Source organism: Pelophylax lessonae (genome assembly GCF_965119305.1).
Source record: "Pelophylax lessonae genome assembly, chromosome: 10".
Classification (NCBI taxonomy): domain Eukaryota; kingdom Metazoa; phylum Chordata; class Amphibia; order Anura; family Ranidae; genus Pelophylax; species Pelophylax lessonae.
Window position 1 is genome coordinate 51,173,175 of NC_138777.1, and position 25,139 is coordinate 51,198,313.

Below are 25,139 nucleotides of genomic sequence, written 5' to 3' on the forward strand. Positions count from 1 at the left end.
TGATCATTGCCTTCTGTGTAGGGACCAGCCTCTAATAAGGGTTCCTAAAGCCAAGGCATAGATATGAAACCAATGGGAAGTGCTAATATTATAGTAATCAATGCCAAAACTGCTGGTGATGCCAGGAAGAATGAAACTAAACTGTATGGGCTAGTACATGTGGCACATAATTGAAGCAGAGACACAAACCATTGTGCTGAAATTCTCCTGTTCGATTCTCTAAGACGGCCTTTTTCAACCCTTTGAACCCTTAAAATAATTTTCAGGGAACCCAATAATAATTGCAATATCTAAAGCTTATGGTACATTGGCATGAAGGTTATTAGGAAGATTGCTTCTTACATTTAAGGGAAGAATCCCCCGTACAGATAGCTAAAAAGATCACTGGTGTCAGTGGTTGTCACGTACTTATCTGAGGGAGAAATTGCTCATTGCTCAAGCAACCCTTAGCAACCTCTAGAGCAGAGATATGCAAACGGTGGCCCTCCAGATGTTGAAGATCTTCAAAGTCCCATAAGACATAGCAAGACTCTGACAGCCACAAGCATGACACCCAGAGGCATGATGGGACTTGTAGTTTTGCAACAGCTGGAGGGCCACAGTTTGCATATCCCTGCTTTATAGGAACCCTAGGGTTCCCCAGAACCCTGGTTGAGGATGGCTGCTCTAATCCATAAGTAGATAAGTGATTTAACCCATAACTCAAATACCACGATTGAATCATTTTATAGAACAAATAGAAGTGTAGCGTTAAAACAAAAACAATATGGGATTTATTACCCTCATCTTTATGTACAATATCACATTCCTGTCTGCCAACTCTATGCAGAAAGCAAACCTCTGTATCTTACCATCATCGCTGCATCCTGGTCCCATGCATGGTTCAAAGTCCTGCGTGTCTGGGCAGGGAACGCTGAGATCTAGCTGTGCTTTCAGCATGCGCTGTCTCATTCGTTTTCCTTTCTCACATGTGGCAGAACTACAGGCGGACCAAGGAGACCAGTTTGAATAGATGCACGTCTCTGGTGTATCATCTGAAGAATTTACAGAAATATTAAAGTCTAGCAACAAACAGATATCCACAATGTTGACATTTCTAAATTACATTGTCAAAACTTGTGCATCTTGAAACCCACATTTCTTTGGGACTTTTCCCTCCTGGGAATTTCCCAGGAGAACAAGAGGAGTTAAAACCCAACTGATCTTCATTTTTAAATAGCTAAAAACATTGTCCAGGACTCAGGAGCAAATGAAGGGTGTGCAAGGTTTAAAGTTTGTTTTCTTTAGAAAATAGCCACAACCTGGGTAGAAAGGCCTGACCCCTGACAGAGTGCTGCAGAGTAGGGCCCTCATACTCTGTGTGGAAGCAATGGTCTGTCAGTCAGGGCTAAAGCTCTGCAATGAGTGGGTGCCATGAGCTTTACTAATTGCAGAGCTCTAGGTCTGACACGGTAGGGTGTTTTAGAGTTCTGTAATGAGATCACTATTTCACCATTCTGCTGCTGGAAGGGGACAGGCTTTTCTATTCAAGCTGTGGTTGCTATAGACAGTGATGTATTTTGGCCTAGGCCAACAAGGCCCAGGCCTAGGGCGGCACTTTGCAGGGGGGCAGCAAAAAAAGCCGCCCCCCCTCCACCTGAGACTCTATTAGCCACTGGTTGCTAGAGCCACCTCCCTCATTCCCCCCTCTCTCTCACCCCCCTCTCTCTCTCTCACCCCCCTCTCTCTCTCTTACCCCTCCTCCCTCTCTCTCTCATCCCCCCTCTCTCTCTCCCCACCCCCTCTCTCACCCTCCCTCTCTCTCACCCCCCTCACCCACCCCCCTCTCTCTCTCCTTCACCCACCCCCCCTCTCATGAGATCTCAGGGGTTAATGCTGGGACTTGTAGTCGTTCAATTTTGGAGGGAGCCAAATCAGTTAAAAAAGAAGGAGTGGGACAAATTTACATAGGAGGGAGCAAATTGGATCATGCTTTGCTGGGGTTTTTTCCTTCCTCTGGATCAACTGTGAGTATAGGATTGTGTATATAGGATTGTACTTTTTTTTTTTCCTTTTATTGGTTGAACTGGATAGACTTGTGTCTTTTTTCAACCAGACTAACTATGTAACTATATATGCCATTAGCAGGCATGGCAGGGGTCTGGAAACCTTGACAATGGACGAAAATGTTCTACTACCTGTCAATATCAGAATATAGTATGTGGAGGACCCTAAGCCACAGTTTATGCAGCTTTTGCAGGAATATAATCCTGGTGACACCTTTTAATAGAAAGTGTTAAAGAAAAGGGAGGACTCTGTTGTTTCTTGGTATAGGTAGGGACCCTCTGCAATCTGTGTCTGCTGCTGCTATAAATACATTTTGGCGCAGAATGAACATCTTATGACGCAAGATAATCCAAAGAGCAGAAGATAAAATATAGCAAATGCTTTGTGGTAATTTAAGTCAGTGTCATCTTCCGAAGGGAACGTAAAATACCTTTTAAAAGCTGCACAATGCGTTTTGATAAATCACAAAAAAAAATCTCAAAAAGCAAAAATCCATCAAGTGCCATTTTCCCGCCTTTTGTGTGCACTACCGAGCTTGATGAATGAACCCTAATCATAAATCTCGCAGTTCTTTCGAGGACCAGTTGAGGGCAGCGGCTGACAAATAAAGAACTCATTTTTTTTATTCCCTCTTTGGCGGTGGCAGCGGTGATGAGTGATTGCAAGCGAAAAAAAAAAGAAAAAGAAAAAAAGTCTGTATGGTTTTAAGACAAACAAAACGTTCCTTTTGCATAATCGTAATCAATTCTTGTCATCTGCTCGCTCTGGAGTCTGCTCTCCCAACAGAATTGTTTTATTTTAACTATTAAACACAGGCCACCGCTGGTAAGGTGCTGCTTCTAGATTGGAGCATTTATCTTGTGTACGGCTTTGGGAGACAGATTCAATGCCCCTGACTACAAGAATAATGCATTGTGAACAGGTATACGGAAAATAAAATATGAGAGCTTATAGTAGAACTTGCAAAACACAGGGACATTTGTTGAAATATATTATTACTGAAACAGAACGAATGGGATCATATACAAGTATCGCCAGGTATGTATCCTCGCTCCATCTGGCCTTGGATGGTTGATGGTGACAGTTTGGAGAATATGGTGATGATGTCATTACATTAAACCTGTACTGACAGCTGGGAGCTGATGTGTTTCGCCTGCACATAGGGAGAACTCGAACTAGAAGGTTTTTCAAGCAGAAGAACTTTCTGTTAGCTTAACAGAGACTGCGATTTGGGCTCCATCCAGGATCAGGACTTGGTGAATTCTTAGGACTCATTGACATGAGTGGCAGGCTGAAAAGTGATCCATGGTGGACCATGTTGTTTTTTGGTGGTTTAAAGCCAGAGATGTATAGTAACTAAGTAGAACTACTTCACTACTGTACTTAAGTACCGAAAGGCGGTATCTGTACTTTCCTAGAGTAGAATTTTTTTCTCCTACTTCCACTTTTACTTCACTACATTTTTTCGATGATTTCAATACTTCTACTCCGATATTTTTTTTTTGTGCTGCATAGTTACTCGTTACAATTATAAAAATTACCACTGCCAGAACAGTAGATGGCAGGTTTCATGAAGCTCAAAACATGTGTATTATCAGCAGTGTTGGGGGTAACTAGTTACAAAGTAACTGATTACAGTAACTACATTACTTTTTTTGGTAACTAAGTAATGTAACTAGTTACAATACTAATATTGGTAACTACACTACATTACTAGGCTATAGGAGGTAACTACACTACTTTACTAGGCTATAGGAACGCGCTTTCCTGCGTTACCCAAGCCGTGCGATACGATCGTTATTTCGAAGAATAGAGAGGGATGAAGTTTATGACTTTTTGTTGCACTTTATGTTTTATTCTGTTTTTTTCAGGTTTTGTTCTCATGTTTCCCGAAGCCTGTGTTTATACAATAAACTCTATGCAGAAAGAGTGTCATGTATCTTCTTCTACACGGTCAATTAAGAAAGAGGAAAGTAAAGTAATAAGTAGTGAAGTTACTTTTCAAATGCAGTAACTAGTAAAGTAATCTCGTTACAATTTACAGAAGTAACTAGTTACATTTTTTGAGTAACTACCCCAACACTGATTATCAGCGCATACGAAAATAAATGCTACTGTATGTATAAATAAAAGCTGCATTTGAAATAATAAAAAACAATATGATGTTCAAACTTTTTACTTCTTTCTTTAATAACTATATAACACAGTACTTGTACTTTTACTTTCAGTACTTGAGTAGCATTTTTTTTTTTCAAAACTACTGGTACTTTTTACTTTCAGTACTTGAGTAGCAAAAATTTTTAAAAAACTACTTGCAATACTTAAGTACAAAAAATGTTGAATTCTTTAGTACTTCTACTCAAGTCCCTTTTTGATAGAGCACTTCCACTTCTACTCAAGTCACTTTTTGATCGAGCACTTGTACTTTTACTCAAGTATGGGTTTTGAGTACTTTATACAACTCTGTTTAAAGCTGGTTTACAGACATACAGGAGGTGATACTGCTGCCTCGTGAATGCAATTTTCTTTCAATCCCAATGGGGATTTTAACAATGAACTTGTAAGCAGGTAGGGCAGAGTAGGTCCTCCTTAATGGTGCCTTCTCCCACTTGGAGAAGGCTGGGAGCCCCTATTAAAGTCAAAGAGGGAAGAGGGTCAACGGTCCCTGGGAATTAGAAAGCAAGAAGAAAGATCAGGCTGCTGTGTTTCTGCTATCCCCCTCTGCTAAGGGACAGCAGGGAGTCTTGGGGGATCCCTCTCAGGATCCTTGAGGATTTGAGACAATGATATTCTACCACTAACGATATTCTACTGGAGGTAAAACTGCTGGGACCTTACCCCTTGGTCTCTCCGCCCCTTCTACGGGAAGGAAGCCATGGTAGATTACAGCTTAAGAGAGCGTATGCCAATCAATTTAACTGAACTGTGGAATTAGCAGTTTACGAACAGGCAGCAATCAACTACCTCCCATATATACTGAGTACTGTTTTGGGGTATTGGACCCGTCACTGTTTAATGTCCACTTAAATCGATGCAGTAAAGAAGTTAACTTGTAATTTTGTCTGCTGGACAAAGCGGATGTCCGTGGATACCTGTGGGAGGAGGGGGTCAAGCAAGCACATTCAGGAGGATAAAAGGGTCTGGTCTCCAGCCATCACCCTCACATAGGAGAGCATGGTAAGGCAAAGGAGAAATCTTGCCCTAAAGATCAGTCTACGTGTAGGGTGACCCAGCCAGCCCACTATGGTCACGCGCAAGGCAGCCAGGGCACTTGCTTATTATCTATTGCACTTCAACTGCCATACCTGCGTTTGATATATGGTTGCAGTGTGCTGCTATTGACTTCAGTTGGCATATTTGACCACCTGTGCCACATGTCAGATTTAATCCGTCGAGGTAAAATTGTCACATGGCAAAGCATTTTGGCTACAGGGATGTAAACTGGCTTTAATACTTTGAGTCACAGACCCAGGCCAAGTGTATTAAGGAATACAGACTCCTCTCACATTTTTTGCTTCATCATTGTTCTATGTGTGTGTCTGAGAAATACAGAACCAGACACAGCCAGGAAATGTGCATTTTAGACAGAAACTAGGAATGACAGCTCCCACATTTCCATCAAGATAGGTGTACTTTATAGCAACTCTGTCATTACATATAAAACTGTAAAAGATTAGGTTTATAGCCTCCGAAGGAAAAAAAACCTTGCAGTAGGCCTTCTACCACACTACAAGGGTTGAATGCTCATTACGTCTTACGTTAACCCTACTACAGCAGGCTCTCCTTCTCCCCCTCCCGATGCTCTTGGCTGAGGGCAATCCTTCCATCATGACATACAATGCAGGGCTATTCATCCTACATTGTACATGGAGGAAGCAGGCATACCACTGGTGCCAGGAGCGCCTTAGAGAGGAGGCTTAGCAGGATCGGTCCCACCACTAGAGCAACCCTGCTGGACTGAGGAATAGGGACAGTATTATAATCTTATTATTCTACCCCTAGGCAAAGACAAGCATTTAAAATCAGGCATGTCCAACCTGCGGCCCGGGGGCCGCATGCGGCCCGGAACCTACTGCCCCCTGACAATTTTTTTTTTTTTACTGGGGAGGAAGGAAGTCGAGTTGGGGGCACGGCCACAGCGGCTTCCAACTAACTGTAGGCAGAGGCTGCCTGGAGGGGATCATCCACTAGTTGTGTTAAATCAGTGCCGGGGGGAGGCGCAGCAGCGCTGGAAGGGCGCGGCAGCGTTTTATTACTTATATACCTTAACTATAGTATATATTTTATATGCGGCCCGAGAAAATTTCTCTAAACTCAATGTGGCCCAGAGAAGCCAAAAGGTTGGACACCCATGATTTAAATCCTTGCAGCATTGGGTGCCTCCCTGCAAGGGTTGATTTTTTTGTGCCCATAGTTGGCATCTGATAGATACGGCGAGCAGGTGGAACCATTAAGCACAATGGAGGACAAGAGATCCAACACTCCCGAAAGTGTGTCAGAGGAAGATTCTTCAGCCAACTCTTTGAGAGAGTGGAGATCTAAGGCACGGGAATAAAGAATTATTACAGTATTATAATCATCCTATTCTTCTACCCCTAGGTAAAAACAAGCATTTAACCCCTTGCAGAGGGGGGTGCCCCACTGCAAGAGTAGATTTTTTTTTTTATGTGCCCAAAGAGGGCGTCTGATATGACCAGCAAGTGGAACCTCTGAGCGCAATGGAAGACCAGAGATCTGACACTGCAAGAAGAGTGTCAGGAAGATTCTTCAGCCAGATTTCAGAGAGAAATTGAGATCTAAAGGCCCGTACACACTTGACGGAAATCGTATGAAATATCCTCCGATTTTTCTCTCTCTTGCTCAGCGTTCATTACCATTTTTAGTTGACAGTGCATAAATGTTCACGAAATTTCTCGTCCAATTTTTTATTTTTTTTTTGGGACATTTGTTCCCAGACTTCTGGGTTGTCAGCAACTTCAGATCATGCGCGGTCTTTCGTATCCGATTTTTCACGGATGTACTGCATACACATTAAACGAAAATTGGTCGTCTGGGGACAGACGATAGAATTTTTTGGTGTTTGTCCCTTCTTTTTTTTTCGTTGAAATTGTCGACATCGGCTGCTGAAAGTTGTGTACACACTAGCCGAAAATCGTACGATTTTATCCCGGGAGATTTTCTACTAGTGTGTACCCCACTTAAGGCACAGGCAGTGGAACAGGTAAAATATAAACCTTTTCTTTTAGGGCTCGTTTATACCAGTGTTAGCCCCCAGAAGAGAAATCCACAGTGGAACACTTTTCCGAGGTCTATTGACAGGCAACAAGGAGGCATGATCTCACCACCTGTTTTAACCCCTAAAAGTCTGCAACACATGCACTGCACGCAGAAGCAGGGAAGTTGTAGCACGGTTAAGGTGTGATCCCATCCAACTGACCGGGTCGTGTTCAGTGGGCGGTACTGCACGTCAAACATGAACTACCCTCATCCGCTGCCTTTGCAGCTTAGGGCGGAGCGGTTGGTGGGGTGGAATAAAAATCGCAACTCAACCACATGTTTTCACTGTCCCCCTACCACAAGCCCTTACAAGTTTTTTATTTCCACCACAGAATATTTTCAAGGTGTCTAAGATAAAGTAATCTCTGGTCCAACTGGACTTTCACCATCACAATTATTTTTTACCTTCTTCCTTTTCTTCTGTGATCAGATCAGCCACAATGTCATCTATGACGTCTGGGACAATATTGCACTGCTCTCCCTGTAAGAAAAAACTTCTTTGAACCTTTTTGATCTGAAAAAGGTGAGCCGCCGGCCCAATTAACAATCACACGGTTACTAATGAAAGCTGGATGCTTGGCTGTGATAAGGCTGAGCATTGTTCTGCATGCATTAATCAAACAGTGCTATTGTATATCGTGCACGACGGTAACATTGCGGGTTCATGCTGTTTGATTTAGAGCCAATGAGCACAGAGACATTTGACATATCTTTACCAATTATCTTTACCAATTACCCGCACAACACAGGAAGGAATATTAATTGGCACTCAGAGTGTTTTAAAGCATATGCCTAAAGGAATTATAATTGTTTTTTCATATTTTGATATATAGTATATACAGTGAATCCAGAAAGTATTCACAGCGCTTCACTTTTTCCACATTTTGTTATGTTACAGCCTCATTCCAAAATGGATAACATTTATTATTTTTCTCAACATTCTACAAACAATACCCCATAATGACAACATAAAAGAAGTTTGTTTGAAATCTTTGCAAACTTATTAAAATCAAAAAGTGAAAAAATCACATGTACATAAGTATTTACAGCGTTCGCCATGACACTCGAAAATTGAGCTCAGGTGCATCCTGTTTCCACTGATCATCTCTGAGCTGTTTCTACAACTTGATTGGAGTCGCCCTTTGGTAAACTCAGTTGATTGGACATGATTTGGAAAGGCACACACCTGTCTATATAAGGTCCCACAGTTAACAGGGCTTTTTTTGGACTAAATCCAAGCCATGAAGTCCAAGGAAATGTTTGTAGACTTACGAGACAAAATTGTATTGAGGCACAGATCTGGGGAAGGGTACAGAAATATTTCTGAAGCATTGAAGGTCCCAATGAGCACAGTGGCCTCCATCAACTGTAAATGGGAGAAGTTTAGAACCATCAGGACTTTTGCTAGAGTAAGCAACCCAGCCAAACTAAGGGTTCAGGGGAGAAGGGCCTAAGTCAGGGAGATGACCAAGGACCTAATGGTCACTCTGACAGAGTTACAGCATTTCTCTGTGGAGAGAGGAGAACCCTCCCAGAAGAACAACCATCTCATCAGCACTCCACTTAGCAGGCCTGTGTGGTAGAGTGGCCAGACAGAAGTCACTCTTTAGTAAAAGGCACATGGCAACCCACCTGGAGTTTGCCAAAATGCACCTGAAGGACTCTAAGACCATGAGAAACCAAATTCTCTGGTCTGATGAAACAAAGATTGAACTTTTTGGCCTGAATGGCAAGCGTCATGTTTTGAGGAAACCAGGCATGCGCTCATCACCTGGCCAATACCATCCCTACAGTGAAGCATGGCGGTGGCAGCATCATGCTGTGGGGATATTTTTCAGTAGCAGGAACTGGGAGACTAGTCAGGATGGAGGGAAAGATGAATGCAGCAATGTACAGAGACATCCTTGACGAAAACCTGCTCCAGAGCGCTATGGACCTCAGACTGGGGTGAAGGTTCATCTTCCAATAGGACAACCACCCTAAGCACACAGCCAAGATAACAAAGGAGTAGCTACAGGAAAACTCTGTGAATGTCCTTGAGTGGCCCAACCAGTGCCCAGACTTGAACCCAATTGAAAGTCTCTGGGGATATTTGAAAATAGCTGTACACCGACGCTCCCTATCCAACCTGATAGAGCTTGAGAGGTCCTGCAAAGAAGAATCAGAGCAACTGCCCAAAAATAGGTGTGCCAAGCTTGTAGCATCAAAAAGACTTGAGGCTGTAATTGGTTCCAAAGGTGCTTTAACAAAGTATTGAGACAAGGCTGTGAATACTTATGTACATGGGATTTTTTTTTTTCGTTTTTTATTTTTAATACATTTGCAAAGATTTCAAACAAACCTCTTTCACATTTTCATTATGGGGATTGTTTGTAGAATTTTGCAGAAAATAATGAATTTTCGACTAAGGCTGTAATGTAACAAAATGTGGAAAAAGTGAAGCGCTGTGAATACTTTCGGGATTCACTGTATGATGGCGATCAGCTGGATGTAAATACTTTTATCATTGTGTGAATTTTTTAAAAGCCTTTTTTTTATGGCTTATTTGGGGATCATTCACAAGGGCTATACACTGTTCATAAAAAAGCGTATTTCTGCACTCAGAAGTTCGAGTCGTTTGTGTATGCTCAGATGTGCGGTTCTCAGAGTACAGCCACAGCCTGCCACTGATTTGTACAAGCTGCTGCCTGGGGCTGTATGCAAACATCTTTGATTCCCAGGAGCAGTAATATACTCATTTTGTTTGGATCTCTGCGCTCTGAAAGAGTCCTTAAAGCAGAACTGCATTTTAAAAAAGAAAAGAAAAAAAGCCCAATAAAAGAAAAAATAGAGATGTTTTTACTTCAATACCAACCTTCATTCTGGAGCTGTTCCTCTGCAGTAATTAACTTCCTCCACTAGATGTCAATCCACTTCCTCTGAACTCAGGCTGTCATCAACACACCCCCTGAGGTTGCATTATTATGGCAGCCTTGGCTGTCCTGAACAGTGCTCCTTGTGGGATTTTTTTTTTTTTAAACAGAGTTTCACTTTAGCCATATCCATACATGCTAGTCATATCTATTATATTCCATGTTTGGTATTGCTGCACTGTGATTGTGATTTATTGTTCCTCTTCTCACAGTGCAAGTTAACCAGAGAGCGCAACTTTATAAAAAACTATAGACTGTGCCAGAGATTTTTTAAGAAGTTCTTAATGAGGGAGGCTATCTGACCCTACAGCAAAAAAATAGTCCCAAACTGCCTAATAATCAGAAGGCAGAGGCCAGAAAATATAAAATGACAGAAGGTGTATTCAGATATTTATATACCTTAGCTAACAATTTAACAGAAAGATGGGATACTAAGATGTTACCTACGTGGCATTGAAGTGGGGTGCTTCAAATTGTGCTTGTACAAAGCAGCAAAATACAAAAATGGCTTTAGCGTTTTAGGTTAACTTTATTTTGAATATTTATATATTTTGGCTATTGTTTAATACCGTTTGTACCATATGTAATATTAGTAATTTAGTTTTACAAATAAACATGAGAAAGGATTCCCAAAGCACTACGGTTAGCTCTGCATTAAGGGTTAGCTTTTGATGCAGAAGTCCAATAAGGTAGAAGGTACTGCTCTGACTCATTATATATATTGCGGCAGGCTGGCTCTCCTGCGCAAACCGCCGTATGGGTATGTTGGCTTGCAGAGCAGGTCTCGGGTGTATGGGCGCCCGCTCTCTAGCCCTGCAGCTAAACAACGGGTCCGGCGGCTGTGATGGCCGCCGGGAACCCAGCGATCGCTGCCGGGACTGACAGAAGGCGGTGTGCCATTGTAAACACGGCACACCGCTCATCTGTCCCTGATTAAAACAGGGCTCCTGTTTTCCTGTTATTTCAGAACACAGGAGCCCTGTTCCCATCCACCAAGTCTGGCCCCCAACACAGTTAGAATCACCCCCTAGGTACACATTTAACCCTTTGATCGCCCCTAGTTTTATCCCCTTCCCTGCCAGTGACATTATTACAGTAACAGTGCATATTTTTAGCAAAAATATCAGTTAGGGGTCCAATCTGTCCGCCGGAATGTCGCAGTCCCGATAAAAATCGCAGATCGCCGCAATTACTAGTAAAAATAAATAAATAAATAAAAATGACAAAAATCTTTCCCCTAGTTTGTAGACGCGATCATTTTTTGTGCAAACCAATCAAAATACACTTATTGCGATTTTTTTTTTTTACCAAAAATATGTGGTAAAATACAAATTGGCCAAAAATGATGAAAAAAACGTATTTTAACTTTTTTACATTTTTTTTATTGGGAATGTTATATAGCAAAAAGTGAAAAATACTGCCTTTTTTTTTTTTTCAAAATTGCTCTTTTTATGCTCTTTTTTGTTTTTTTAGCGCATAATCAAAAAACCGCAGAGGTGATCAAACACCACCAAAAGAAAGATCTATTTGTGGGGAAAAAAAAGACATCAATTTTATTTGGATACAGTGTCGCACGACCGCGCAGTTGTCAGTTACAATAACGCAGTGCCAAATCGCAAAAAATGGCCTTGTCATTAGGGGGCAATTCCTTCCATTCCAGAAGTGGGTAAAGAGGTTCTTCAGTCTCCCCCATAAATATTAAAAGTCAGTAGCTACAAATTCTGTGACTTTTAATAAAGGAACTCTTACCTGTCCAGGCATCCAGCGTTGTCCTCACCAGCCAGTTCTTTACTAGTCTTCAGTCCCCGGCACCGCCAGGCTAACCACGGGAAGTTGGCTATGACATTTTTCAGCTTTGTGCCAGTTGCCATCTGCACATGTGTGAGATGCGCTGTGCCCTGTGAATGGCCCCGCAGCCTCCTGAAACCTGTGATGTGTCCAAGAGGCTGCGGACAAAAGGAGGGAGGGGTTGCACTTTTGTTTAGATCATCTAGGCTACCAGGCAAAAGAGGCAGCAGGTGTCTGTCAAAACCTTGTACCTGCTTCCCCAACAACAACAAAAAAAGTGTCTAAAAGTTTAAGAGGAGGGGAAGGCAGAAAATGTGAAATTCCCTTTGGATAAGTTCCGTTTTAAGTTATTAAGTTCTATAAGAGGAGCAAAGAGATACAAAAGAAGCCTTAATAGAAGTATAAAATCCAACCTGCTGGCTCAAAAGGGAGAATAAGATATATTAATAAAAATTTAAATTTTTCCTTACCAAAATAAAGAAAACACGCACAACACTTGTAATTTTAAATTTGTACAAAAAAAAAAAATACATAATTTAATAATAAACAAGTTACCTTTCTAGCAATTCTTTCAATAACGACTCTGGCAACTGGGACAATGGGACCTCCTTCTGGATCATAGAACGGGCTCTGTGGGTGGTCCAAGCTGGTCAGGGGTCGGATTTTGTCTTGGGGTATTGTAGGCTTGTTGGGTGACTAAGAGAGGAGAAAAATAAGGTATTATAGGGCTAAATGACTATAAAGAGATAAAAAATATGTGAGGCTTAATGCAAGCTTTATATTCTGAACATGCAGTCACACCTCTGTGTTTTAGCACAGTACATAGATCTATGTAGCCAAGCCGCCCTGCCGCAGTAAATCTGCGTGAGGCGTTCGGCAAGTGGTTAAAGAAACATAGAAAAGAGATAGCAGAAAAAGACCAAGTAGTCCATCGACTCTGCCTATTTTTTTTTTATTTCTTTTTTTTTTTGTTAACTTTATTGTCTTACTATAGATCTATGTTTGTCCCAAGCATGTTTGAAGCCATTTACTGTTGTCTGTCTCACCACCCCTGATGGCAGTTTATTTCAAGCATCAACTACCCTTATAGCGACTGTTCATAGTTGTAGCAATCACAATGGAATAATGTTATGGCATCCTGGTGAGCAAAAAAAGGTTCAACACAGTTCTCTGTAATATTACCGGAGGATGGCCTCTGATGGAGGGGTCACAGTACCCTGTATAACCCCAACTATACTGGCCCACTGGGAGGAATTCTCACAATGCTCTTCCAGCATCGGGCAGTGTCCCCTGTACTTTCTCTCTAAGCACTGTCCGTAACCAGCGGGTTTTTTTTCCCCTTAGCTGCCATTTGCTCAAAACATGGCCAAATAATGTGGATATTTTAAGGCTCCCTCATTAAGATGGCGACCTGAACTCTCATGGGAATTTGGCATCAAATCAGGCACCTACCTTCCCAGAAAGACTGGCAGAGTCCATAAAGGGACAATTTCCCTATTATACTCCTCTTCCTCAATTGCTTTGGCACAGTGCCACCTACAGGCTAGAAGAAATCTTGCACCTGCCACTGACTCTGGACACCTAAGGGCCCATTCCCACTTGGATACATTGCATTACATGTGTTTTGTGTGCTGAGGTGCGTAAAGCAAAAAAGATGGCTTGTAACACACCTCAATACATAGAAACCTCAGTATTGCTCAATCTTTTTGCAGTACACTGGAACACACATCGCACATAATGATGTACTACCGTGTGATGAAATGGATACTCGTTCTGTAGATTCATTAGGGCACTGCACTAACAATGTGGGTAGTGTGAACAAGCCTTAATATACACATGCTTAGCAGTTCACTAGGTAGTAAAGTAAGCATAATGATCCTGGAACATACACCCTCCAAAACTTGGCAGTGGTAGCTTGATTATTTCTGTCCCAGCAGATCCCCTTAGATTTGTGTTCCTATCTCAGTAATATCTGCAGATGTTCTCAAAGGATTGATCATAAAAGCATGGCCAGTTGGGGGTACTTGAGGATGCTTGTTAAGAAACGCTGGTATATCACCAGTACAGCAAAAAAAATAAAAATCTAAAGATATTATTAGAACAGAAAGTTTAATGATATATTTATTACCTAATAACAATTAATTCCCAATCTATTTCCGTATACCGTATATACTCGAGTATAAGCCGAGTTTTTGCTGAAAATGCCCCTCTTGGCTTATACTCGAGTCACTTGCTTCACTGTGTTTTTAAAAATGGTGTCGCTCGGTGCCGACGTGTCACTGCGCATGTGCGGCATGCCCGGGAATAGCCGAACGTGTTTGCTGTGACGTAGTATTGGCGCCGGGCGGCGCGATTTTTGAAAACGAAAGCGGTTCACCGACAGGTAAGTGAGACTCCTCCGCAGCCCCTGCATTTCCTCATGCAGTGCTGCGGGCATGGTACGGGACATTCTCCAGTACCATGCCCGCAGCACTGCATCTCCTGTGCCATGCCTGTACATACTGTGCCATGCCTGTACTTACTGTGCCATGCCTATACCTACTGTGCCATGCCTATACCTACTGTGCCATGCCTGTACATACTGTGCCATGCCTGTACTTACTGTGCCATGCCTATACCATCACCTGTGCTATGCCTATACCATCACCTGTGATATGCCTATACCATCTCCTGTACCATGACCTGTGCCATGCCTGTACCATGACCTGTGCCATGCCTATACCATCACCTGTGCCCATACCTGTGCCATCCCCTTACCATGACCTGTGCAATGCCTATACTATGACCTGCGCCATCTCCTGTACCATGCCCGCAGCCCCTGTTTTGTGTCTTGTAGTGGTCCAGTTGGGTCCAGTAGCTGCTGCATTTAACAAACCACTGGGCTTATACACGAGTCAATACGTTTTCCCACTTTTTTGTGGTAAAATTAGGGGTCTCGGCTTATATTCGGGTCGGCTTATACTCGAGTATATACGGTATACAGTATCTCACAAAAGTGAGTACACCCCACACATTTTTGTAAATATTTTATTATATCTTTTCATTTGACAACATTGAAGAAATTACACTTTGCTACAATGTAAAGTAGTGAGTGTACAGCTTGTATAACAGTGTAAATTTGCTGTCCCCTCAAAATAACTCAACACACAGCCATTAATGTCTAAACTGCTGACAAAAAAGTGAGTACACTCCTAAGTGAAAATGTCCAAATTGGGCTAAATTAGCCATTTTCCCTCCCCGGTGTCATGTGACTCGTTAGAGTTACAAGGTCTCAGTAGTGAATGGGGAGCAGGTGTGTTAAATTTGGTGTTAGCGCTCTCACTCTCTCATACTGGTCACTGGAAGTTCAACATGGCACCTCATGGCAAAGAACTCTCTGAGGATCTGAAAAAAAGAATTGTTGCTCTACATAAAGATGGCCTAGGCTATAAGAAGATTGCCAATACCCTGAAACTGAGCTGCAGCACGGTGGCCAAGATCATACAGCGGTTTAACAGGACAGGTTCCACTCAGAACAGGCCTCGCCATGGTCAACCAAAGAAGTTGAGTGCACATGCTCAGCATCATATCCAGAGGTTGTCTTTAGGAAATAGATGTATGAGTGCTGCCAGCATTGCTACAGAGGTTGAAGGGGTGGAGGGGACAGCCTCTCAGTGCTCAGACCATATATACAGTTTTCCAGCTCCTTATTATGACCTAAAGCAATTCGTTTTCTGTATCTGTCTGTTCTCCTATACATAGATTTGATGTGACTCTACCATGTACGAGCTGATGGTTACCTTTCTATGTAATTTGTAAAATGACCTACTGGTTACAAACCTAACATGGCCAAATCATTTATCAGAAGTGGAGAGATTTTTCTATATTGGTTACATTCAGTAATTCCATCAATATTAAAGTGTAACTCCACTTTTGTTGAGAAAAAAACATTCCCCTCTGGGTGATCTCTGTACATTGCAGGAATTTTAACAAACTTTGTTGCAGATTCCTACCTTTTGTTATTCTGAAGAAATCATTGTTTGTGCCTCTATGCTGAGTGGGTCAAATGGGAGTGGTTTCATAACCAATCAGCTGTGGCAGCTGCAGGGCTCTAATGAGGAAAACTGCTGGGCCTGCATCCCTTTAGACGTGTTCCTATTAGGAGTATCTCACCAAAAATGACATTTTTGTTGCAGGGGATGCCAGAATTCTGACTTGCATCTTAGTGCAGAATTCTGGGGAAATTGGTGAGCCAATCACACAAGCAGGAAAGGAAGTTTCTGGGGTGTGGTCAGTGTACATTCTGTGTACAGAACAGCTCCAGGTAGCCATATTGCATTTTCTAAAAAATTACAAAAGCTTCAAATTGAAAATGAAAGGTAATTTTAATAACATTCAATTAAAATATGATTTGTGTCACAATTGTATATGCTATATTGTTTTTTCTTTGTTTGTTGATTTTTTTGCCCACGAAAGTGGAGTTATACTTTAAACGCAGTAAGTAAGCTGTAATTCAGAAAATATCCAGGTGAGGGCAGCATAATAACAGAATACGCATTCAATAAAAGAAAAAAAAAAGTATCTTAAGAAGCTCAGCAATTTATAAATACAGCATTAACACATGACACTATAGATCAGTAGAGGCTAAAAGCCAAGTCAAAAAAATAAAATAAAAAAATAGGGCTTAGGCACTGCTTGAGGCCAACTGTACCTGAAAAACTACTTTTTTTATATTTTTAGACAAATACATTGGTAGAGATCATTGGATTGGACCATCCATTGGATTCTTACAAATGCCATAAGGTGTCACTCTCTTACAGCTAAATTCCCCAGTGCAGAGAAACAATGCAACTGCAATAAAAGGGCTCATGTGATCTCACCGCCTAAAACTATAAAACTCTTATTATTTGTACAAAAATGATATCTGTTATATAACTCCCACCTGCCATCGCCTAACAGCGCTCATACCTTCTCAAATGACAGCCGTATACTACAAGAAAAGAGACTGGATCAAACTGCTCACTGTGACAGCTTGAAGGGTGTATTGTTATTGAAAAAAAGAGAAGAAACAGTAGTTTTTCTTTTTGGAATATGAGTATGTTTGTGCATGGGAGCTCACAATATAAATCAGAGTTATTCAATGCTGGTAATTCCACCTGTAGGGCTATTAGATCCAGGAGTTTGTTTATTTTTACTTTTTTTTTTTTAAAGCGGTAGTATACTCCGCTTTTTAATTTTTACCTACAGGTAAGCCTATAATAGGGATTACCTGTAGGTAAAATTAATATCTCCTAAACCTGCACTGTTTAGGAGATATTCACCCTGCATGCAGCCGCTGACACCAGCGGCGCAAATGCTCTGAAGGTCCGGCGTATCATGGTGTAGAAAGATAGATGATAAAAACAAATACATGACCCCAATCCAAGTTAATGGAGACCAGCATAGCAATCGGCGTGTTGGCGTCAGAACGCCCTGCGCCAACGTGTGGCGTCATTCTGACACCAACACGCCGACGGCTGTTTTCCATCCTCTATGTATAATAGGCAGCCCGTCGGTTCGGCCATCCGCCTGCTGTTCCCGCGGGTCCCCATACATACACCGGCGTGACGCAGGGTGCACTATTTCCGGCGATTTTGGCGAATACAGGACACACTTGCACTGGAGTCTGGGATTTACTTCTTTGGTATTTTTTTTCTTACATATTTTCACTCTGGTTACCTTTTGTGCACATCTTTCTTTATTACAGCTTACTCTATCTGGCATTACTTCTGCCATTGTGGTCATTTGGGTGCATTCATCTATCTTCTTTTCTCTCTGAGGTATTATTCACATGGTTTACCTTTCCACCATTACGGTTTCTCTACACTTGGCTTTGGCGCTTACCTGTTTTACTCCCCTTATTTTTTACTCAACTCGTCTCTCAGTCACTTGGATCAATTAGATTACTTTATCCTTTCACTTTCCACTTATACCATTCCAGCAGTACGATGTTTTTCCATATACTACATACTCATTTACTATTTAATAATACTTATCTTTTATAGATTCCTTTTATGGTGCTATCAGTACTACTCCAAACACTTTAACCCACACTCTCCTTTGTGTGTGGCATTTTTCACCATACCCGCGGGCCTTCTGCGCCCTCAGCTCCCATGGGAGACACCTGGGTCCATGCCTCCACCTCCGGTACCAGCCATTGTCAGTGTTCCATGTTAGTTTTGTGATATGATAGCTTGTCTTCCCTTCCCTCCCCTGCTCATTTTTTATTTACCAACATTATTGCAATTCTTTATACGCATGTTTTTTTTATCAGACACAGATCATACATCTACTCTTGAAGAAGTGGTGAGATTTAGTCCACCAAGCGCGTCAGTTTATGGATGTCATGACCTTACTTAATCATTTTATTATTCATGCTGATTGCTATGCTGGTTTCCATTAACTTGGATTGGGGTCATGTATTTCTTTTTTATCATCTAACATCTACACCATTGTATATCATGTTTGTAATCATTTCATCAGGATTTGATTTTTTGTATGTACCAATAAATATGGTATTTTTGTCCTGTCAGCCTTGGTTTGCCGTGTCTCTCATGCAAAATTCCCAACCCTTCTTTATTTTCATTGAATTAGGGATGGAGACGCACAGTTATCCCCACTCTGCACCTCATTCACAGTCCCGCCCTTCCCCCTCTTATCTACAGGAAAGAAAGCCGCTCAATTCCCCCATCAACACTGTCAGTTTTCTTGGCTTTTTGTTCTGCCAAAAACTCCAACTCTGCAAAATCTTCAACCACGTAACTTCTACAGCAGGAATCATTGGAGACTTTGATGAGTTGCTGTTTTCACAGACCACCGGCAGCCTGTACACTATGGCACACGACCAGTTGCCTCTTTTCACAGAACACCAGGTAAGGAGGAACAAAGTTGTCGCCTCTTTGGAGGTGGCCATGCTGTTGGTTATAGCGGGTGTTACTAAGAATGTCCAGTCATTAAATCGTGTGCCATAGAGTATACGCTGCTGGTGGTCTGTGAAAACAGCAAATCATCAAAATCTCCAATTATTCCTGCTGTAGGGTCACCGGAAGTTACGTAGTTGGAGATTTTGGCGAGTTGGAGTTTTCAGCAGCACACCGTCTCTGCTGGGAGAAGACAATGATTATTTCTAGCGACTAGCCGATGGTAATAATACTGTGCTAGAAATCCAACATGCTGGTTGTACCCAAGTCAATTGATGGATCAACTTGGGTACAGTCAGTTTGCTCATAGATGTGTCGAATCTTGGCCAGTCCCTGCCGTAAAGAAAATTGGTTGGGCGCTTCTGCTGGGAAACAGTCCTCAAACTTGATCTTGATGGGGGAAAGAAGGTAAAGGGAATGGATGGACCTGCTGAACCGGCCATATGGTCGGCTCAAGGTATGGTGCCCCCCCCCCCCCCCACACACATACCACATTTGGCTTTGAAATGACAGGGAGAATTCTGCAAAATTCCAATGGGGATATTTCCCAGAGAGCTATTATGGAATTGTGATTTAGCTGGCAAGCAACCATCTGAAGTGAATGAAAGTGAAAAGAATGGAGTTAGCTTATTCTAATTCTACACATTGGGAAGGTATCTACCCCTGTGTTTACAATTTCAAATCAAACAGCAATTGTTACATTTATTTTTAATAATAGTTTTCGTAGACATTTTTGTAGTACTGGCTTTGTAGGCCACTAGGCTTTACGAAAGCTAACACACCAGTTTTTTCAAAAAGTAACAGTTATTTTCAGCCAGGTCCAATGAAATTTGAAAATTACAGTTGCACAAATAAAATAAAGATGCTCATCTATGCGTCAAAGCTTTGTCATTTAAATATATGAAACACTTTGATATAAGTATTATAAGAAGTATTCTATTAAGCAGTAAAAAAAAGTTGGACAGATGGCCATGGCAACCAAATTTGGTTTCTTTTTTTTTTTTTAGTGCAGTTTTTAAATTTATAGATGATCTATATTTGGACATCTTCTGTTTTGATAAATTATCCCCTGTAAAAACTGACAATGAAGGGTAAAGAACTGAAATTACAGCTTCATTTATAGAAAAAGATGTGTATGGAAAACTTGCATGAGTTTATTAGGATGTAGATAATTCAAATCCCGCTGTGAAATATTTCTTATATTCTTCCCAGTAATCCCACTGAAAGACACAGTAGGCAGCCTCAGGTAAGCCTGTTTTATCCCAAAATGGGTGATAACATGCAACACTGTCTCTAGAAGCATTCCATTTCCAAACCCGGCCTTCTTGTAAAATCCAGGTTAGAACATTATTAATACATATTAACAAATACAGTGGCAAGAAAAGTATGTGAACCACTTGGAATGAACTGGTTTTCTGCAGTCATTTGCCAAACAATGTGATCTAATCCTCATCTAAGTCACAATAGACAGCTTACTGATGACATTCAAACAATTCTAATTTCTCATGTCTTTATCGTACACACCCATTAAATATTCAGTGTTGGAGGAAAAAGTAAGTAAATCATCGGTGTTAATAGCTTTGGCAGCAATAATTTCAAGAAAATTATTTCGGTAGCTCTGGATCAGACCTACACAGTGTTCAGGAGGAGTTTTTGACCATCCCTCTTTACAAAATTGCTTCAGCTAAATACGTAGAGTGTCTGGTGTGAATGGCTCTCTTGAGGTCATTCCACAGCATCACTATGGGGTTAAGGTCTGGCCTCTGACTGGGCCACTCCAAAAGACATCATTCCTTTTTCTAAAATCAGGTTGTGGTGGATTAACTTTGATTCTTTGGGTCACTGTCCTGCTGCATCACCCAACTTCTTCTAATCTTCAGCTAGCAGGCAACCACTCGGAGATTATCCTGTGATTATCTTTGTAAACTTGGGATTTAATCTTTCTCTTGATGATGGCAAGTGGTCACTAGTCTTTACCCAGGGGCATCGAAGCAAGTCCAAATGCCCAAATCATGATGCTCCCTCCACCATACTTCACTGTTGGGATGATGTTGGTAAGCGGTGCCCTTTTTTCTCAATACATAGTGCTCAGTATTCTTCCTGATCAATTCAACTTTTGTTTCCTTAGTCCACAAAACATTTTCCCAATAGCGCTGTGCTTTGCCAAGATGTTCTTTTTCAAGCGTTAGGCACTGTTGTTTTGGGGAGCAGAATCTTTAGCCAGCGTTTTTGTCTTCACTACTACAGAGATCAGCATAGGCAGCAGGAGCGGTGATTACCCAATGTCTTCTTTGCAGGGTCTCCTATGGTGTTCAGAGGTTTATTCAGAGGCCCCTATGTCACTACTATGTCCTGTAGGGATGTAGGGGTCAGCAGACCCACAGTATGCATTGGGACATCAGGAAATTGACACTCCCAGAAGTGTCAGATTCTGTCAGCAGTTTCTCGTCACTATTACAGAGATCGGCAGTGCAGGTAGCAGGAGCGGTGAGTATCCAATGTCTTTCTTCCAGGGGGCATTTTATTTTGAACACGTATATAATGTTAGAGTAACTTTTTTTTTTTTTTTTTAAATCTTTTTTTATTGAGTTTTCAACAGAAAGAACAAAACAACAGAAACAAACTACGGTGCTAGGGTCCACACTGACCCAAACTACTAGGTATTACAGACATTAAGGCACGGTACCCACGCAGGGGTCCAAATGGGAAACACAGAGTAACTTTACCACTTCAATAGAAGGCCAATTCTTGCACTCCTCCTCTACATGTAAAAATCATAATGTTTTGGCTAGAAAATTACTCAGAACCCCCAAACATTATATATGTTTTTTTTAGCAGAAACCCTAGGGAATAAAATGCGGTCATTGCAACTTTTTATGTTGCACTGTATTTGTACAGCAATTTTTCAAATGCATTTGTTTTTTTTAGAAAAAAAAACTTTTTTATTAATTAAAAAAAAAAATGAAACACTAAAGTTAGCCCAGTTTTTTTGTATAATGTGAAAGATGATGTTACGCTGAGTAAATGTATATCTAACATTTCACACTTTTAAATTGCGCACACTCGTGGAATGGCACCAAACTTCGGCACTTAAAAATCTGCATAGGCGAAGCTTTAAATATTTTTACAGCTTACCTGTTTAGAGTTACAAAAGAGGTCTTAGGCTAAAATTATTGCTCTCGCTCTAACCTTCGTCAATGCTGTTTTATATATGTGGGCGCGACGTACGTATGCGTTCGCTTCTGCGTGCGGTAACGGGGGTGCTTTACTTTTTTTTTTTTATTGTTTATTTTTTATTTTTTTATACTTTCCCTTGAAAAAAATGTTTTGATCACATTTATTCCTATTACAAGGAATGTTCACATTCCTTGTAATAGGAATAGGGCATGTCAGGTCCTCTTAATGGAGAGATCCAAGGCCACAAGACTGAGATGAAAAAAAAAAGCGATCTCAGCCTTTCCTGTTTACATCTGTTGAGTTCAGATGTGATGTAATAACATTGTGCCCGACCTCCGAAGGTCATAGAGACCGCCAGGGACCATCTGGTTCACAGTATTCCCTATGGTAAACTTTCCCCGCCAGCTAATTCATTCTATGGCTTGCCAATTCCACAGGCGACTTGGTAGAGGCACCGGAGGGCACGGGGGGTGGGACATGCGCTCCTGCCACCTGTAAAAACAATCAAGCCTCAATGATTGTTTTTACGGTGCAGGGAATATCCGGGCAGAAAAATATGATATCGGAATGATGCCTGCACCTATAGGCATCATTCAGATCTCCCCACTTAAAGTCCAGGAAGCCATATGACGTCCAGTTGGCTGGAAGTGGTTAGGAGTCAAGGAGTGTTCAGTTAGAGACATTTTACATGATAGGGCCGTTTTTACATAACACTTAGGAATTTGACTTGTTCTCGATATAGAAAACCCTGCACTGAGAACTACTGCATCATAGTAGGCAAGTATGATGGATTGGGGGGGGGGGGGGCAGTGGTTTTGAAATACCGAACAAAACATATCAGAGCCACCTTGGTTTGCTGCCTCCAAATGCTTGCATAAGCCTGAAACGTAGCACAAACTATCGAGAAAAGAGTTCACCTTAGGCAAAGCCATTTCTTGAAGGAAAAATACAGAGTATGGCTGATATTGTGCATTGATTTTAATTTGTAATCCTTGGCTTTCCACAAAGCAGAAAATCAATGGTATAGTCTCAATTTATGTAGTATTTTACGCAGTGTATCTCACTCAGCACAAGGCAAATAAAACTGTAGCCATATGAGAAGAATTTTTGCCCTTCACTTGAAAGTTTTAACACATCAGAAAACTCATTGGAGAGTTTTTATTACGACTGACATTAAAATGTGCTATTTTCATCATGCTCAGGATCCAGCTTCTTTGACAAACTCTTTTCAGAAAGTTATTGAAAAAAAAAGGTGGGGAAGAAAGAAAAAAAAATTTAGACAATCAGATTTTAATTGGACTGGGAACATAATCGCAGAGAGCTGTCAAAAGCTAATCTCCGATCTATTCTCAAGCCTAGCTTGTTAAATCTTTTCTTTAAAGTGCCTGGAACTATTGAATGGCAGAGGAACTTGTCTGTTCTTCTACAAGATGGATGGGGCTAGGAGCTGAGAAAGAAAGAAAGAAAGAATATTTAGGCTAAAATACATACATACAATAGCCTGAACATATAAAGGAGAAATAATCCTCATAAGGAGCAGTGTGTCTTATTGCCCATTGATCGCACAGGGGAAAGCCGCCTCACAGGGATCTACCAAAGCCAACGGGCCAGTTATTGAAACTTAGTGCCTCTGTTAAACGTATTAAAATTAAAAATTTCCCATAGGTGTCCCTAACCAATAAAAACCTCAGGTTTTAAACTTTTCCTACTCCCCCCAAAAAAATAAATTCTGACTCACAGTGGAGACATTTCTCATCACTTCCGCTAATCCTTGTTAGAGGAAGTCAATACAATTCTTCAAAACAGCAATAGACAGAAAAAAAGATGCAGCTTTTTTATTTTTTTTATTTCAACTTTTTAATGCAGGTCCCCTTTAAAGCTGGTAAATTGACTGACAAGAAGAAACTATGCAGTAGCAGACCTAGAATTCCCATTGCTGAATTCCCTGATTTAATGAACATAACCACTTTATGTATATTACACAGTCTCAAACTGATTATGTCATTACATGAATACAAAATAGAATATGGAATGAAAGCAATGTAATTTATTCAAATCCAACAGGTCTATTTTTTCTTCATGAACTATTTCTGTTCAACAGAACTGAATTCCAAATTAAAAAAACAATATGACTCAGGTAGGAGGAATATGTTATATACAGTGCATCAAAACAAATGAATTATAATATTGTGTTGCAATGACAACATAAATGCAATGTAATCACTTGTGTGACATCCGAGTGTAGCAAAATCCAAGTGCAAATATGCTGATGGGCTGATGTAGTGATAAAGTTCTGAGATATAAAGTTAATGAGAGTTTGAAACAATCCTCTTCATAAGTGGTCAGATGAGAAAAATGTGCATCCAATCACCAATAAGGTCTCCAAATCATGACACCACTACCTTAGTAAAGATGTGGGGTTAACAATTTTGGTGGACCCTCTAATCAAAGAGAAGTCAGATGAACACATGGTCAAACACCATGACCAGGTTATTCACAGGACGCTCCCACTAGATCCACTCGGAGGTGAGGATATAGGCTATGCTTCTTATCACAATGGTACCCAAGTGAGGCCACAATCAACATAAAAGGAGAAGCTCCACGTAGTATAAAACCTTACTAGTTATTTTTATTTTTTTTAAAGATAGATTGCACTTACATTTCAGAAGTAACATTATTTTCTGTGTACACTGTATGAGGCAGATGCTAGGAATGAGCTTCTTTATTGCAATGTGTGTTAGCACACCACAATCAATTGCTAAAATGTGAATATGCCCTCAATGTATATAGTTAGAATGTAGTATAAGACTTATGGCATTTTTTAAAGCCCAACTCCAGGTTGGCTGCAGCACAACTGGCTGGGCCCTTGTGCTCACTCCTCCATAATACACCTTGCTGTACAGAGGCTACAATAGGCTGATACCTAGTCAAATTCAGGTATACATACTTCTTGCATTTAAAAAACTACATTAAGGCTTCATTTAGACATGCAGTTGGGGGG

The 25,139-nt window shown here is 41.1% G+C and overlaps 1 protein-coding gene across 1 annotated transcript in view; it reads right to left on the reverse strand.

Annotated features, from left to right (window-relative positions):
• The window catches only part of SPON1 (spondin 1), a 547,762-nt gene that overhangs the window by 30,995 nt on the left and 491,628 nt on the right, over positions 1-25,139 (reverse strand). Inside the window, exons 9-11 of the mRNA XM_082269927.1 lie at positions 12,579-12,719; positions 7,729-7,804; positions 852-1,034 (exon numbers count right to left, since the gene is read on the reverse strand). Coding sequence (XP_082126053.1) covers positions 852-1,034; positions 7,729-7,804; positions 12,579-12,719 — 400 coding nt within the window. The remainder of the gene's footprint in view (positions 1-851; positions 1,035-7,728; positions 7,805-12,578; positions 12,720-25,139) is intronic.